At 40.2% G+C, this 15926-nt stretch overlaps 1 protein-coding gene across 1 annotated transcript in view; it reads right to left on the reverse strand.

The window, feature by feature from the left end:
- LOC122800125 (BRI3 binding protein) overlaps positions 1-15926 on the reverse strand; it is a 40868-nt gene that overhangs the window by 7706 nt on the left and 17236 nt on the right. Inside the window, exon 2 of the mRNA XM_044069644.1 lies at positions 6279-6381. Within this exon, the coding sequence (XP_043925579.1) occupies positions 6279-6381 (103 nt within the window). The remainder of the gene's footprint in view (positions 1-6278; positions 6382-15926) is intronic.

A 15926-nucleotide genomic window follows, 5' to 3' on the forward strand; every position in this document is an offset into this window, starting at 1 on the left:
GGGAGAATTGGGGGGAACCCACAAAGGGGATAGAGTATCCTATGGATATAATCTGAAGCACCCAGTGGTCTGAGGTTATGGACAACCATACGGCTAGGTGCAAGAACAGTCATCCCCAGACTGCCTCCAGAGTAGAGCAGTTGGGCCACCCCTCAGGGTTGCTGTCCGGGTCTGCCCGAGAAAGGTTCTAGAGATCCAAAATTCCTCAGACCCCCTCTGCTCTGTGCCGGCGTCCATTCGGTCCCCCTCTGCATCGGTTGGAAGATGCCAGAGTGTCCCAGGAATACTATGACTTCTGGAAGCACATTTTTTGCCCTCTTTGGTTCCGGGAAAAGGACATTTGAGGGTTCGAGAAGCAGATCCAGACGGTCTTCCCTTCCTTCTCACTCTGGACTAATGTCTCTGACTGTCTTAGAGAGTAGAGCCGTTATAAGTTGCATTGGCAAAGGACACCTTGAAGGTTCCGAAAATTGAACAATCTGAGCAAGGCATTGCGCCTCATGGACACGCCAGACCCAGCCGCCCTAGCTGCTCCTTCCATAGCATGTGAAAGAAGTCGCATGAACGTGTTGGAGACCGCTTTCAAAGTGGCCATCCTTGCGAAGAACAAGGCCCTGTCCTCCTGCGACATGGACTTAAGGGGAGACGCCCCCAGCTCCTTTTACCAGGTCGCATTGGAGTCTGGGTGACATGGGCTAGGTAGTTCAGTGCCCTAAATTGAAAAAGTAGCTGAAGCGTCAACCCGCTTCCCTAGGCGGTCCATCTGAGACTCTTGTCAGGAGGATGAACCCAGGAACTCTCCTGGGCAAGTTCCTTCTTTGTGGTTGCTGCAACCCCCATAGTGTCTATGGGGAGCCCTTGTTCCATGCTGGCCCGTCTATGTGTGTGTGTGTGGGGGGGGGGGGGGTGGGAGACTACTTAAAATGTCAGGTCTTTTTGGAATTGGTTCCATGGTGTCTGGCTCTTTCCATGCCTGCAAGGTGACCAGATCCACCAAAGGATCCACGGGAGGGGACACCCAGGAAGTAGATGGGCCCATGCCAAAAGCCCCCAGGAACACTGACTCATCAGAAGAAGGTTTGGGGGCAGACCAACCTTCCCGTTGGCGCAGGATTTCCACGAGAGGTGACCTAGGGGAACCACCTCCATCATCCAAGTCTATATCCTCGGTGAGGGACTCGGGGGAGTCCAAGTGCCTGCTCTTGCACGTATGCTTGCGAGGCGGCGCTCTGGGGGAACTCGCAAGCCACTTGTTCCTCCAGTGGAACTGTTTAGGGCTCATTGAGCCCAGGCTGTCAACTCTGGTAAATTGATGGGGACCGTAGAGAGCAGAAGGGGTCTGGGTTGAGTCCGATGGGGCAGTCAGGGGTCTCTATCCAGCAGACAGAACCCTACCATGAATGCCGAAGGAGAGTGAGCCTCCTGAGAAACCAATAAGGAGGGTGGTCTCCCCAGGTCCGACGAGAGAATCTGAGCCGGGCCCACTCCCTCAGATCTGACACCCAAGCTCTGGGTCTGAGAGCTGCTCAGATCCGAGCTGGTTGGATCCGACATGCTCCAGGCAGCTGTCGGCATTGAGGAAGCAGGTAACGACAACGCAGACCCCCTGACTAAAGCTATTCTCGGATCTGAATACTCCGAACCAGATGGACGGATAAGAGAAGGAGATATAGGCTGGAAAAAAGGAAGCAAGCTCCCCCCTCCTGAGGGAGAGGGGGCTGGCAAGACCCCCATCTGGATTGGAGTACTGATTAACTTCCTCATCATTTTATCCATATCGACCTTAGAAAAAGACCGGGTGGACCTAGACGAGGCCACGAACTTCGAACTTGCGGGTCGGGGCACTGAGGCCGTAGAAGCTTGAGCGCGTCTCCTCCGGCTCCGGGGAAAACCTCAGAGATCGGAGCAGAGGGGAGTCACAGATCCGTAAAGTTTTGACTGGTGAACTGAGGTCCAGAGACCTATTGCACTTTTCCCTCGACTTAAACTCCCTCTCTCCTTCTCTCTGCCCCTTTTCCGCTCCACTTCCTGTACAGGCTTTTGTACAGGAAGTGGAGTCCCAGCCTAGGAGGGAGGAGAAGCCAGGGGAAGAGAAGGAGGAGAGGCAGCCGCTGTGACCGAAGTCGAAGATGAGGCAACAGTCTCAGGAGGGGGAAGAAGGCCTTTCAGGGCCAACTTGGCCTTCCTGTCTAATAGCGTGCGGGTTGAACCCCACGCATATAGTACAGTCTACACTCAAGATGGGCCACACCCAAGCACATAACAGAGTGTGGCCATCCGCAGGGGATAACTTATGCAACTTATGGCCACACTCAGTGCATCTTTTTAAAACAGGCTTGTCAGCCATACTGTCAGAAGAAAAATTAAAAAGAAAATGTTATTTTTTTCTGACAACACCCACACACAGAACACACTGAGGGGGGAAGGGAAGCAAAACTCCACACAACTACTATGCTAGCTACCCTAAAAAACTATTTTTAAAGAAAGAAAAAAAAAAAAAGATACTTTTAAAGTCTTTACCCACTTGAAAACCTGGAGCGCTAGTGATCACGATACACAAGCTATTTGCGGCAAATGAGATCTGGGGGTTGGAAGGTAGGGGAGGTGTATTATGGGTAAGGGGGAGGAGCTTGGAGCAGATGCTAGTAAAGTTGCCGGCTTGGATCCTATACGGATCCGTATCCCACAGGTTGAAGACCAAATTAAGTAAACTACTTCAGATAAAAAAAAAATTTCCTTTTTCCTTCCTTGATTTAAAACACTTTTATTGATCTTTATCTTGGAGACAACTGGAGACACTACAAGGAAAAACACCATAAACACATGATCAGCACACAGTAGCTTTAATTTAAAAATCCATTTTAAATGAGGAAGTACAACTATATGGGTATGCTAATCAGCTAAAGCATTACATTTCATTTTCAAGTAGTTATTTTTAACAAGTTTGTTTTAATAAACAGATCCCTACTGTTCAGATATGTTGGCCTTGAATCCTGCCAAGGCAGAGATATGTGCAGAAAAGGCAATCTGTAATTCTTTTTAAATGTATAAACTTTACTGCAATAAAAAAACAAAACAAAAAAAAAACTGATCTTTACAAATAAAGAAACGTGGTTATATATACAAAAAAAAAAAGAAAAGAAAAATCAGTACATATATGTTTCACAGCAAAGTATGAAATCAAATGTCTAGCCTTTCAAATAAAACTATGACCTACCTAACTTTACAATCAATGAATTATACTGAAAGCAAAGAGTGACTATTCATAGAAATTGTCAGCTGATGCAGAGGGTTAAGGCTGCGAGCTGTAGTTCTTGTGGTATAGAGCACAGGATTGATTCCTGCAGCCTTCATTTGCTTGTTGTGAGAAATCCAGCAAGTCATTTAACACAAAACCCGAGAGCAATGTCTGGTTCAGTGGGCCTACCCGATTTACAAATGGGCATCATGATAAATCAAAGGACTTATTGTATAAATTAACCCAATATGATAATTTAACAAATATATTGTGTATAATTGAAAGTCACGAGAATCCAATATGCAATATAGAATTATCAATAAAATTATAAAACTTATTTATAAAGTTTAAAATTTATAAACAATAAAATTGCTAAATTCATTACCAATGCAAAACACTCTTCCCACCACTGATCCTCACTACACCTTCAAGACTGGCTTCAACTTCCTGTCCACCTGTCAAACCTACGAATGATCACAGCACACAAAATCATATTTAAAAATCAGACTAGACTGCCCTGCCTTTGCCAATCTACTTACCCAATACCTCCCAAACAGAAATCTCAGATTTGAAAAATAGCTTCTTTTGAAAGTGGAGAAACCAAACATATTTTTGTTACTCTTAATCCTACATAGTACTGCAATTGTATCTAAATGCTACAATGAATTGAGTCTTTCTGCCGCTGTACTACTGTATTGTATTAGTGTTATTGTGGAGCTTTTCTCCCCAGGCCTCCAGTGAAAATGGGCTCATCTTGGTCCAGTGGACCTTCCCACAAATTACAAAACTACATACTGAGTGATAAGTGAAGCAAACCTTTGCAAACAAATGACAAGTGTTACTTCTAATTAACAGCACACAAGACTCCAGGGATCATATACAATAGAATCGCAGTTAAATAAAATTAGAGTAGAAAAAGCAGATAAATGGGTGTACTACACACAAATCTTTATTTGGCAAGCGCTTTCATGGGAATAACTCTCACTTCTTCAGAGCATTCAGTAGAAAACATTACTTCACTAGCCTTGTATATACAATGATCCACGTAATACTAATTGGATTCAGAACACAGCAACTTGGATTTTTTAAAGTGGCAGGCATTCACAAGCATCTATGCCGGAATGCATTCAGCAAAAATCATACCAATATATTATAAAATATGCTATAAAAACATTTCTATGAACCTATGAAAATAAAAGTGTACATTAAATACATTTATAACCTCAAATTATGTAAGGTCATTTCTATATAAATCTAAACTTTAAAAATTCTATATAGAACTATCATACATAAACACAAACCACGGGCATATACATCACTTAATATAATCTTTAATATAACGCATAAACCACAGATTATATACACACAAAAATCATTTAAAAACACAAATAGACCTTTCTGTAACAAACAAACATTGGTTGTAATATATACATTAGTACAGATATGTTCTATCTGAACCCCCCCCCCCATTTTTTCATGTATGCAAAGTTAAAATTCCATATTCAAAAATCAGGGCATATACCTGTGTAGCTCTATACCTATCTATACATACAGCCATATGCACCCTTAATGGACACATTCTAATAACTCTACATTAACCTAAAGTCATTCACAGCTTAGGACTCTTTTTTGAAGTAAACTTTTAGTAGGCTCATATCATTAGACTCAAAATCATGTCCAAAATTAAATGTATATGTCTATATATGTATATGTCTATATATGTCTATGATCCCTGGAATCTTGTGTGCTGCTTATTGCTATTTAATTTGGGATCATTTAACTCTAGCAACTACCTGTTTGAGTGTGGATTACTTCTAATTAAGGTGCCCCCCCCTCTGTTTTACACTTGTACTCTGCAAAGTATGTGGCACATACAATATTGTGATGCATTTTCTCCCAATTGTTCAAACTGCAAGTGCCATTTTTTTTTAATATAAAAGTCTTTGCAAAATACTACTTTTGTCTATGCTGATGCCACCAGAAATTCTGTGACCTTCACTTGTGATGTCAACAGAGAGACAATGGGGGATACCAACTAAAATTTCTGGACATTATCACTGAAGGGATATTGGGGAGTATTCACAAAGGTGGGATACAGCAGATTTGTGGGTGCATCTATAACAAAGTTTACAAGAGAGAGAACCCATATATACAAGTTCAATAAGTGTTATTTACTCAGACAGACTAGTCTCTGGATTTTGCTAGGTGCAGGTCTATAGGATATAAAATGTATTTTGGTAACTTTGCCTTTTATACTCTGTAAAACTGACCTAACAATATTCCTTGACTTAAACTACACCAGGATAGTGGGTACACTGCACCATTAAGGCCGGTACACGGAGACCCAACAGTTCAATACTTGCACACTTGTGACTAGAAAGGTTTTACCTACCTGCCCAAATTAATTTTAATCTGTTAAATACCTGCAGTTGTGATTGGAAAGAACCAAGAACAATAAACTAGATGCCAAAAAGCTCCAAAAGCAGTTAACAGGCTTCAAGCGTCAAACATTATAAAATCAACAAAGGACTCAAAAACAGAAGAGAAAAACAGCACTTTTGAAGACTACAGTATTAGAAACATCTCTTCTGCTATGCTGCATAGGACTACTGTTATTTCACACATACATCAAAATGGGCAACTCAATTCCTACACAGGAAACTATTGGGAATGTCAGTGGTCTTAGCTTCATGTGGTAGAAGTAAGGAGCAGGAACTGCACTCAGATGACTTGGAGGACTATGTCCTCAAGGAGTTGGGGGTCAGAATTGTACTGCATCAGGTTATTCTGATCTTTTTGTCCACTGCTTGACTCATCCATGAGTAAATTCTCTCAATTAGAAAAGCCGCTGACCTTCCAAGCCAGTCAGTCAAATACCAGCAGGGTTGGCTGCAGAAAACAAGGAGAGGCTCAGTCACGGTAGATGGCAGACAGCAATGGGGGGGGGGGGGGGGGGGGTTGAACTCTGGCATTTTTGCACATTACAACACAGGGAAGTATGCAATGCTTAGTGACCATAATAAGCAGAAACCCTACTTACCATCAATTCCAAGAACTTCTAACAGATCCGCCCAGATTCTCCAAACTGTCTCAACTAATACGTCAACATTCTGCACAAATCTCTCTGTAATCTGGGAGAAGAACTAAAAAAAAAAAAAAAAAAAAAAAAAAATGCAGAATGAAAAAGTTACGCTTAGTAAGGGACCAAAACATGTATACTAACAAAGTGGTAAACTGATATCAATAAAACATTGCTACAGCATCACTTGGTAAGATGAGCAATCTCAGATATGGAAAACCTTTTTATGTGGTATGTCAAGCAACAAGTTCTAAAAAAAAACACTTCAAACTGGTGCAATTACAGGACTTAGAAAATTGAAGTTTAAAAATGTTCATAGTACAAGTACTGTTACATAATGTAACAGACTGATGGGGCTCTGTTTGAATGTGTGTAGCCTAATAAAAAGGGATACCCTTAAGGGCTCAAGCCCAAGATAATTTGATGACCTAGGGTCCAGTAAGAATTCTACAGCCTTACTTTCTAGTGGGTTCTAAAATCGCTCACATTTCGATGGAGAATAAAATAATGTTCAAGAACATTCCTATATGATGCAAAACCTGTAGCTCACAGCAGTTTGCAAATGCAAGGCTAAACGTCACTCATTGCAAGTCAAACGTACTGATTAGCTTGGTGGTTCACAGCTAACGCCTGCACATCATCAGTTATGGGAACTATTTATAATTCAAACATACCGACCACAAATGAGAAAAAAAGGTGTGTGTGTATTTGGGGGAGTAGGGCACAAGACCAGTTTAAAAGTACCTTGGATTAAACTGCATTGATCCTTACACACAAGGAAGCAAAGTAGACACTTCATAATAGATCCCCAGCATAATGGATTCTTTGTTGCAACAGAGGTAATCACTGTGCAGCATTATAAAATACTGGAACAGGTAAGAGTACAAGACACTAAGGGCATAAAAAATGATTCCACAAAAACGACAAAAAGTACACTAAAGCATTATTAAGTACCAGTCTACTGAACATAGAAAGTAATTTAGCCTCCATTTGATTACCCCAACGCTCACTTTACAAAATAAATTGTTTGCATAGATTCACTGCTATACATGCCTTTTGCTAAACATTTTAGCAAAAGGTTCAAATTCATCCCTACTCCCACAAAAGAAAATGTACACCCACCCATTTCAGCACAGAGGTCAAAGCAGTGAAAGGTCCACAACTGGTAACCACCTTCCCCAAAATATGTAGAATGAAAAAGTGTGTGGAAAGGAAGGGAGCTTCTACTGGATTCAAATTTAAACACCTTTACTTTACATTTTGACCAGCAATGTTAACTCACGACATATGGACAATCCTTCCAAACATTTTGCATACCCAATTTTGTTTTTGGATTTATCCCTTGTGAAGACATTTTTGTTTTAATATGGTCACTCTTCCTTCAGACCATTTTTCCTTTTAGTTGTACAGTTTTCGGTTTCCTTTAACATATCTCGCACAATTTCTCAGTCTCTAATTTCTAAGCATCTGAAAAATAACCTAAACCTTGCTCTTGCGTTTCAGTTCCATTACTCAATGTCTCTTCATTAAGCAAACATCCCATAAACTAAGCTGCATTTTGTTTTTCAGCAGCAGTGGAGAAGCAGCTGAATAGAGTTAGTCACAGAAGGTGGAAGCACCTCCCACAGCAGCAAAATAGTCTGTGCAGACATCTGTGCCAATCCAGTGTACCAACACAACTGTGTAATGTGTCTGATAATCTTCACACACACATCTCAGGTGGAGGTGAAGGCTCCCCCTGAAAGTGATCCCCCGTGCCAGCTGATAGCTGCAAAGGTGTGCTAGCAGCAGGATGTTCACCTTGGCAACATAATAGCTTTCTAGTGCGACTGGTAGAGTTATGCAATTGGTGGGTACTACCTATTGAGCTGCCAGTATAGCAACCAGTCCATAACGCTGGTCACCAAGTGAGTGATGCCTGGGTTTCCTGCCCTTTGGGCAGGTCTGGCATCCAAACATCCCAGGACCCCACCTTATCTCCATTCTGGTGTTTCCCTCCCGAGTCACTCCATGTTTCTTGCTCACTGTCCAACCCTCCCCAACACAATTCTGCACTGTGTGGACATCCTCTAACCTCCCCACCTTCTGTATGCACACCACCCTTGTGTTTCTGGTTTCTCTATATGCCTTTGCTACTTACCCTTCTCCCTCTACCCCATCCACAGCCACCCGGTCTTCTCCAGCTACCACTCCAGGTTTTCATAATAATTAAAACAAGTCTCCTTCTAAAGCAAACACACCTTTCTTTTTACCTTTCACCCTTTGCTACTTTCTGCGTCACCCTCCCCCTTGCTGTCTTACTATTTCCTACTTTACAACTAAGTGGCATACATTTTACTCATCAGTGGGTAGATGGAAACACCCAAACTTGTGGCTAACTGTTGGCCAACTATGTAACCCCACCTCCTGATGTTTGGGTGCTACATACAACTATATGACACAACACTGCAATTGCAAACATGAGCACAGTACTATTCATCTGCACTTCCCTGTTAGAGCCATCACATCAACCACAAATGCCTACTTTAGTACGGCTTCTTCCACACAGCAGCATAGCAGTTAATCCAGTTACTGCTACACCTATTTTTTGATTCAGCCCTTTGCTCATTATGCCGGTAACACTCAATGCCCGATACAAGTCCAATCAGCTGTGCAGCTCTTCACCCAGCAACATCCTTAAAATGCTCTTCAATAAACCCCAGCCTTGCAGGGAAACCCATTGTTCTAGGCCAACAAGGAATCCGTTTTGCACCCAGCAAAAAGATGCGTGACTGTTTCCTATTCTGTTTTACAAAACCTGCATCAACTTAATTTAAATATGTATGCAATGTACTCATCACAACCACAGACTTTTATGGCTATTCTCTTGCACAAGAATGACATAGCTAGGCTACAGTCCCACTTTTTTTCTCAACGTTTTTAGATCTCCCATTTACTTGACCTGCACAATCTTACTTAATACAATTTTTGAAATGAACAATGTATTCAGCATAAAATAAAAATAGCTTCTCTTTGGCAAGCACTCTACAACCAAATGACAGACTGCTATGTAAACTATAAACAGACTAAGAAGACACGAGTGCTGACAATAGAACATGGCAGGGGAAACTTCTGGGAGGGAACCCTTCTGTTGTCACCATCTTGAAGTACTAATTTACAACAAGTACCTCATATAGCTACTGTAATTTAGAGAGACATTCTAACAGAAGGAAACACCTTATGGACACTGTCCTCCAGGAACAGTTTACTTGACCTCAGGCTTCTAATGGAAAAAAGCACCAACATTCACATCAATTCATCAAAGACGGAAAAAAGAAAATAACTGTTACATTGCCTCGTTCTCAACCCTGGCTACCTTGGGAGCATAAGTAGAACTGCAAACATAAAGATAGGTTAACCATCCTGGAGCTAAAACACTTCTGGTCAGCAGTGATAAGAAGTGTTCAAAGAAAATAACTAAAGGCCAACCAAGTGATTCTGTTCAAAAAGATTAATTCCCCCAGTACAAAACTCTCAAAACACCTTCTGTGTGGTATTTTTCCCCATTCAAATATGCAAAAGAAGAATGGGGTAGAAAGTATAAACCCCTATTAGGTACAGGGTCCTGTGGAACTTTTGAACACCACTAGTAGTCCAAGTAACAACCAAAATAAGTTTCAACGAGCATGTATATTTCAATATAGTACACGTTAAAGACATACAAAAAACAGTGGAAGGAAATTGGAACATTGTGTGAACAGATGAAAATATTTAAGGACACAATTTAAAGAACAAATTTGAAAGCAAAAGCCTATCATGGTTTAAAACCGTCATACACATGTGATTTATTTAGCCAAATGTACAAAATGCCCAAGTTTTTACCTGGGCAAAACAGACAGATGCTTAAGAAATAGAATTTACGATCATTACTATTGTATTAGAAAAAAAACCCGTGGTGGTGGTGCTGCGGTAGTGTTGTCGCCTCACAGTAAGATGCTGTCTGGTTCGATTCTCAGCTAGAGCATCTTCTGCGTGGAGACATGTGTGAATGGGCGTACCTTCGTTGAAGGTTGTGTGTCAGGCCTGGCAAGCCGGTATGTAAAAATCAACTGCCAATCATTAGCGGACCGGAGTTCCGCTGTGGCGACCCCTAACCGGGAAAAGCCGAAAGACACAAACAAATTATTGTATTAGAAAAAAAAATATTACTAATGCATTATATAGACATCTTGTCAAAAAGTCCTAGTTGCGATATGTTTAAATTTGCTATCTTAGAACATATGACTAACCCCAGGGGTGGTAACACCAGTAAGAAATTGGGTGAAAGAGAAACTAGGGGGCAAATTTTATTAAATGCAACTGTCCACCCAAGGATAAACTACAGCATTTCTATAAAACCAATGAACCAAAAAGTCAGTAGAGGAGAACCGCAACCACGCAGACACAGAAAACGAAGAACTTTACTTTATTAACGTTCGTAAAATACACATTAACGCTTTCGTCATTCAGCTTACTTGACTTCATCAGATAACAACAGTGTATACTGGCTCATCTTATATAGTCATAGTAAATCAATTAAACAATTAATTCTTAAAAGGGCTATACTCTTACTAAAATATTTTTTATATATGCTTGTTATACAAACTGATTTGTAGAACAAGCATATATAAAAAATATTTTAGTAAGAGTATAGCCCTTTTAAGAATTAATTGTTTAATTGATTTACTATGACTATATAAGATGAGCCAGTATACACTATTATCCGATGAAGTCAAGTAAGCTGAATGACGAAAACGTTAGTGTATTTTACGAATGTTAATACAGTAGAGTTCTTCGTTTTCTGTGTCTGCGTGGTTGCGGTTCTCCTCTGACTTTTTGGTTCATTGGTTTTGTTTATCCAAGTCAGTTGAGTCTCCGCTTTGTGGTTTTAGCATTTCTATAAAGCCAATCTTGGAATTCAAAGCTTAAAATTGAACATATACCCAGTGTAGTAGATTATATAAAATGAGTATAAATTACTAATTTTAACAGTGTTTTATAACATTACACATTTTATGTTTACGTGAATTTTTTATATATGGTTTTATATATATTTATATATATATATATATATATATATATATATATATATATATATATATATATATATATATATATATATATATAGTTTACCTAATATCCGAGAGACTTTTAATACAATGCACTGAGCACTTTAATTAGTATACTTAATTGATGTATTAACAAGTCTGATTGGTTTGATATTTGTATACAACTCAGCATGTAACTAATGTGTTCTGATGAAGTCTATTAGATGAAAGCGCTTAACGAGAGTATTACAAATAAGGTAAGTCTATTAGATGAAAGCGCTTAACGAGAGTATTACAAATAAGGTAGAGTTGTTTCTGTATTTACATTCGGAGTTATCTTTGGGACCTAGACACCTAGGACAGTGAATAGAAGTGTTGTGAGTACTACATACTTACAAAGACAGTCTCAATGGTTTCATGCACTATCATCTGTAATGATATCCGCATTTCGCAACCACAAAAATCTGGTTGCGATAATACGCAAGTACCCAAATCAGATACATCTCCTTAAGTTTATACAAAGTGTTTTACTATCAACACCTACAATACAAAGCTTCGTTTTACTCCTCAATGCCAAATTAGGTGTTATGCACATAAAGGACCTTAAGGAAAACATACAGGAATAGACCAGCTGACTGCTCTCTTAATGCCTGTGCACTGTGCCAAAACATGCATCAACAGGCCTACTGCATAGTATTTACTAAAGCCACTCAACACAAGAAATAATGGGGGGGGGGGGGTTAAATGTTGCTCTTATAAAACTTAGAAATAAAAGCTTTTGTGTTTATATGAAGTCAAACTAAAATGACTCATTTAGTGACTTCAACCCTCAATTTTCCAGAAAAACCACATTTAAGGAGAAAAAAAAATAATGTACGAGGCAAGAATCTAAACATTCTGTAAAAATCTGGACAGTTGAGAGCTATGCTTATATTGCATCCTGAAAGCGATTAACCTACTCTAATTAGGCACATGCATATATTGCTTTCAGGTCTACAGTTGCCTGGTCAGTAGCAATTCCACTTCAAGTAAACTAGGGTGGTGCCCATTTTTATTAGTAGCCAATATTCACCTTCGGCAACAGAAACCACAGCTTCACTCTCCTCTAATTGCTCTATATGTTTCTACATTCCCCACCATGGGAATACTCCCCTGCCAGACCCAAGTTAAAAAGAAACCTAGCATAACCAACCATTACAAAAAACAAAAAAAAAAAAACCAACATTAAACGGTAAACAAACATTCTCATTTTCCAGTTCAGCTATGCAAACTAATGGATGTCACACTCACCAACGCCCTATTCCCATGCACACAATCTATATCTACACATTTACATCCATCATTATTCCATGACTTGCTTGTTGCCACAGTACATACGAATGTAGCCCTGAATGAAAATCCAGGCAGAGTTTATTTAGCAGCTCCAGCAAGGAAGAAGCCAGGCATGCTTAGAGAGAGTACATGGGAAGTGAGATTTCTCCAAGGAAGTGAGGAGATATTCCACTTTTCTGGGAAGGGCTGCCTGCAATCAACTCATTGCACATCCCTCTTCTGATGCTTTGCTGAGGGTGTGCATGGCACTAAGGTCATACAGCAAAATGTCCTTGAAACACCCTTAATGGCTACTTTAAAATGATTACCCCTCTTGGTAAACTCTTTGCCCTTAGTATTTAGAGATCAATTGAACCAAATGGCCAAGTTAGGGCAGATGATCAGACTGCAATAGGTACAGAGAAAAAAATACCCAAAACTTGGCCACTAAAGTCCAACATTTCTAAAGTGTATTCCTAGGTAAAAGTGGAGGGCACTTCTGGCTTCTTAACCTTATCCTTTGAATAAACCATCACAGGGTGCAGAGAAGTTTCATGAAGTACAGAAAAACAGGTAAAGAACAAAATATACCCAAGAAATTTTCAGTCAATTCAGATTACTGTTAATCTCCTAGTTTAAAACAGTGCATGGGAGTTATAAGACATTATACAATGAACCCCCGTTAATATTCCAAAATGTGCACGCTGATTGGCCAGTGTGCCCATTGTAAATCCCACAATATTCCAATGGAAAAAAGCTCCTGTCGCCTGGACTTTTTTCCAGTGGTATAAAGTCCTCAAAACAAAGAAAGAAAAAATGGAGCAACGGAGACTTTCGTTTCTCTGTTGCTTCCATTTCAAAGCACTGATGTACTAGGTATGCATGGGACGCAAGTCCCAAACGCATGCTCAGTACATCAAAACAAGGAAGCAGTGTACCACATCCAGCAGAACGGTAATGCTCCGTTATACAAAGACATTTAAGAAAAGTTTTTTTTCAGTACTTGCGTATTACCGCAACCAGATTTTCGCGTTTGCGGTAATACTCTTGTTGGCCCAAAAAAAAAAAACGGATTGTGGGAGTAAGGGTAAGGTTCAATTTGAGGTTTTCTGTTGGGAATAACCTTGTTTGTCCCAAATTCGTAACCTAAATGCAAATGTTGCTTTGCATACAACCTTGGTCATATCTGCTTGCTGTTGCAGTGTTCAGGTCCTTCATGGTAATGCTTGACATTCTGCCAGCTAAGAAGGCCACACTCACTTTAATAATCTTTAACATTTTGAAAACATTAACGCATATTGCCTGATCGTCAACCATAGTATTTTCATCAAAAATATGATTGCGATAATACGCAAGTTTCAACCATAGTATTTTCATCAAAAATATGATTGCGATAATACGCAAGTTTCAACCATAGTATTTTCATCAAAAATAAGATTGCGATAATACGCAAGTACCTTTGTTTCTTAAATAATGTCATTGTAGAATAGCAATAACCGACTTCGTGGTTGTGGTATATAGAAATGTACCCACAGTTGGCTTTAATCACTTGGGCTTTGCCCTCGAGATTAAGCCACACCAACCATGGGTAAATATTCAATATACTACAGATCATCGGTTATTGCTTTATTTAGATTTGGAATATATGGCTAAGCTTAAAAAGGCCCTTGTGGTAGTTAGCCTAGTAAACACATATAAACCCATATAAGAGCATCTTTAAAACAGTTTGGCATGTAAGAAGACTTACAGGGATTTGAAAATAGATGCTTTGCAAGTGATCCCAATACATGTGGAGTATCCCAATGTTTATGATTTGTTTCATTAGAGGAGGACCGATTCCAGCTGTGGGGGGGGGGGGGGGGTGAAATTTTGTTCTTATTCTCTGTTCCCACTGTCATACAAGTAAAAAGAATTGACCTGTGCTGGGTTGTAGGCTCATATATCTTCCCTAAAAGAGTAATGCTCAGCCCAGCTTGGGGGGGGGTGGGGTGACCGAAGTGGGTCAGTTAATGGGCCGTTACAAGAAACTAAGCTAAAGATTAGGGAGAGAGAGCAGTACTTTGATTTCACGGAGACCTGAAATTAGAGATGGGGCAATTGACTAAGATTATTATATGGAAAGATATAGTGTAAAGTAGTAATGGTAATAGGCAATATGTATACGCACAGACACAGTCATGAGATAGCATCCACTTTTTCTAGGGCAGGAGCTCAGAGCAGCGGACTGGATTAGTTTCTCTTGGGTAGGGAAGATCACACAAAATTATGGCAGGTTACAATTTTAGATTGATATATTTCAGACCATGCCTCTGTAACTTTGTCAATAGGTATGCAGCAAAAGTAAGACTGATTACACACAATGAGATGGGCTTGGTATAAATGAAGCACTGAAGAACAGCAGGAGATGCTTGGAAACAAAACACACACATGGTGGCATTGGGCAACACTCCTGAGACAGATGTCAATGTGTGCGTTTTATGGTGCGAGGGAGAAAAACAGTTTTGAGGGCTCATCCAATGGTGATATTGGTGAATGCAGGCTAATATGGCACTGGAGAAGAGTTACAGAATCCAAGATCAGGCAAAACCAATCCCGTGCCCTCCTAAGACTAAGGAATTGTAAAAAGTAATGTCTTTTGGCTTTTTCTGGTTAGGGGTCGCCACAGTGGAACTCCGGTCTGCTAATGATTGGCAGTGGATTTTTACAGTGCCGAGTTGCCAGCCCGATGCCTAACCTTCAAAGGCGGCACAGCCATTCACACTCGTACCAACCCGCATGTCTTAAACATCATTTGACCGCGGGGAGGACATGCAGACTCCACAAAGGTGGTGCTCCAGTCGAGAATCGAACTGGAGAACCTCTTGCTGAGGGGACAATGCTAACAGCTACAAGGGGAAAGAAGTGCAAAGCATATAGCCTGAGCATAAAATGCAGAGAGCAGGTAGTGGACAGAGTAAAGAGAGGGACAGATGTTAGACTTGTACAAACAAAACATGGAGGCCTTTAGATGACATTTTGAAGGAATACAGCAAACATAATGGGTACACATAGAAGCATGTTGTAAAGTTAGTGAATCTATATGAACTTGCTGTTAGTGTTTCCATTTTTGTTAGCGTATTCATTTTTATTTGAACTTGTATTTTATTTAAATCTAATACATCATAAGGGATACAGGATGCTTAACATTCACATACAGCATATCTGAAGAATTAGCCCCTGTCCAATTTTAGGG

The sequence above is a fragment of the Protopterus annectens genome, chromosome 4.part0 (genome assembly GCF_019279795.1).
Source record: "Protopterus annectens isolate FY-2018-M chromosome 4.part0, PAN1.0, whole genome shotgun sequence".
Classification (NCBI taxonomy): Eukaryota; Metazoa; Chordata; order Ceratodontiformes; family Protopteridae; genus Protopterus; species Protopterus annectens.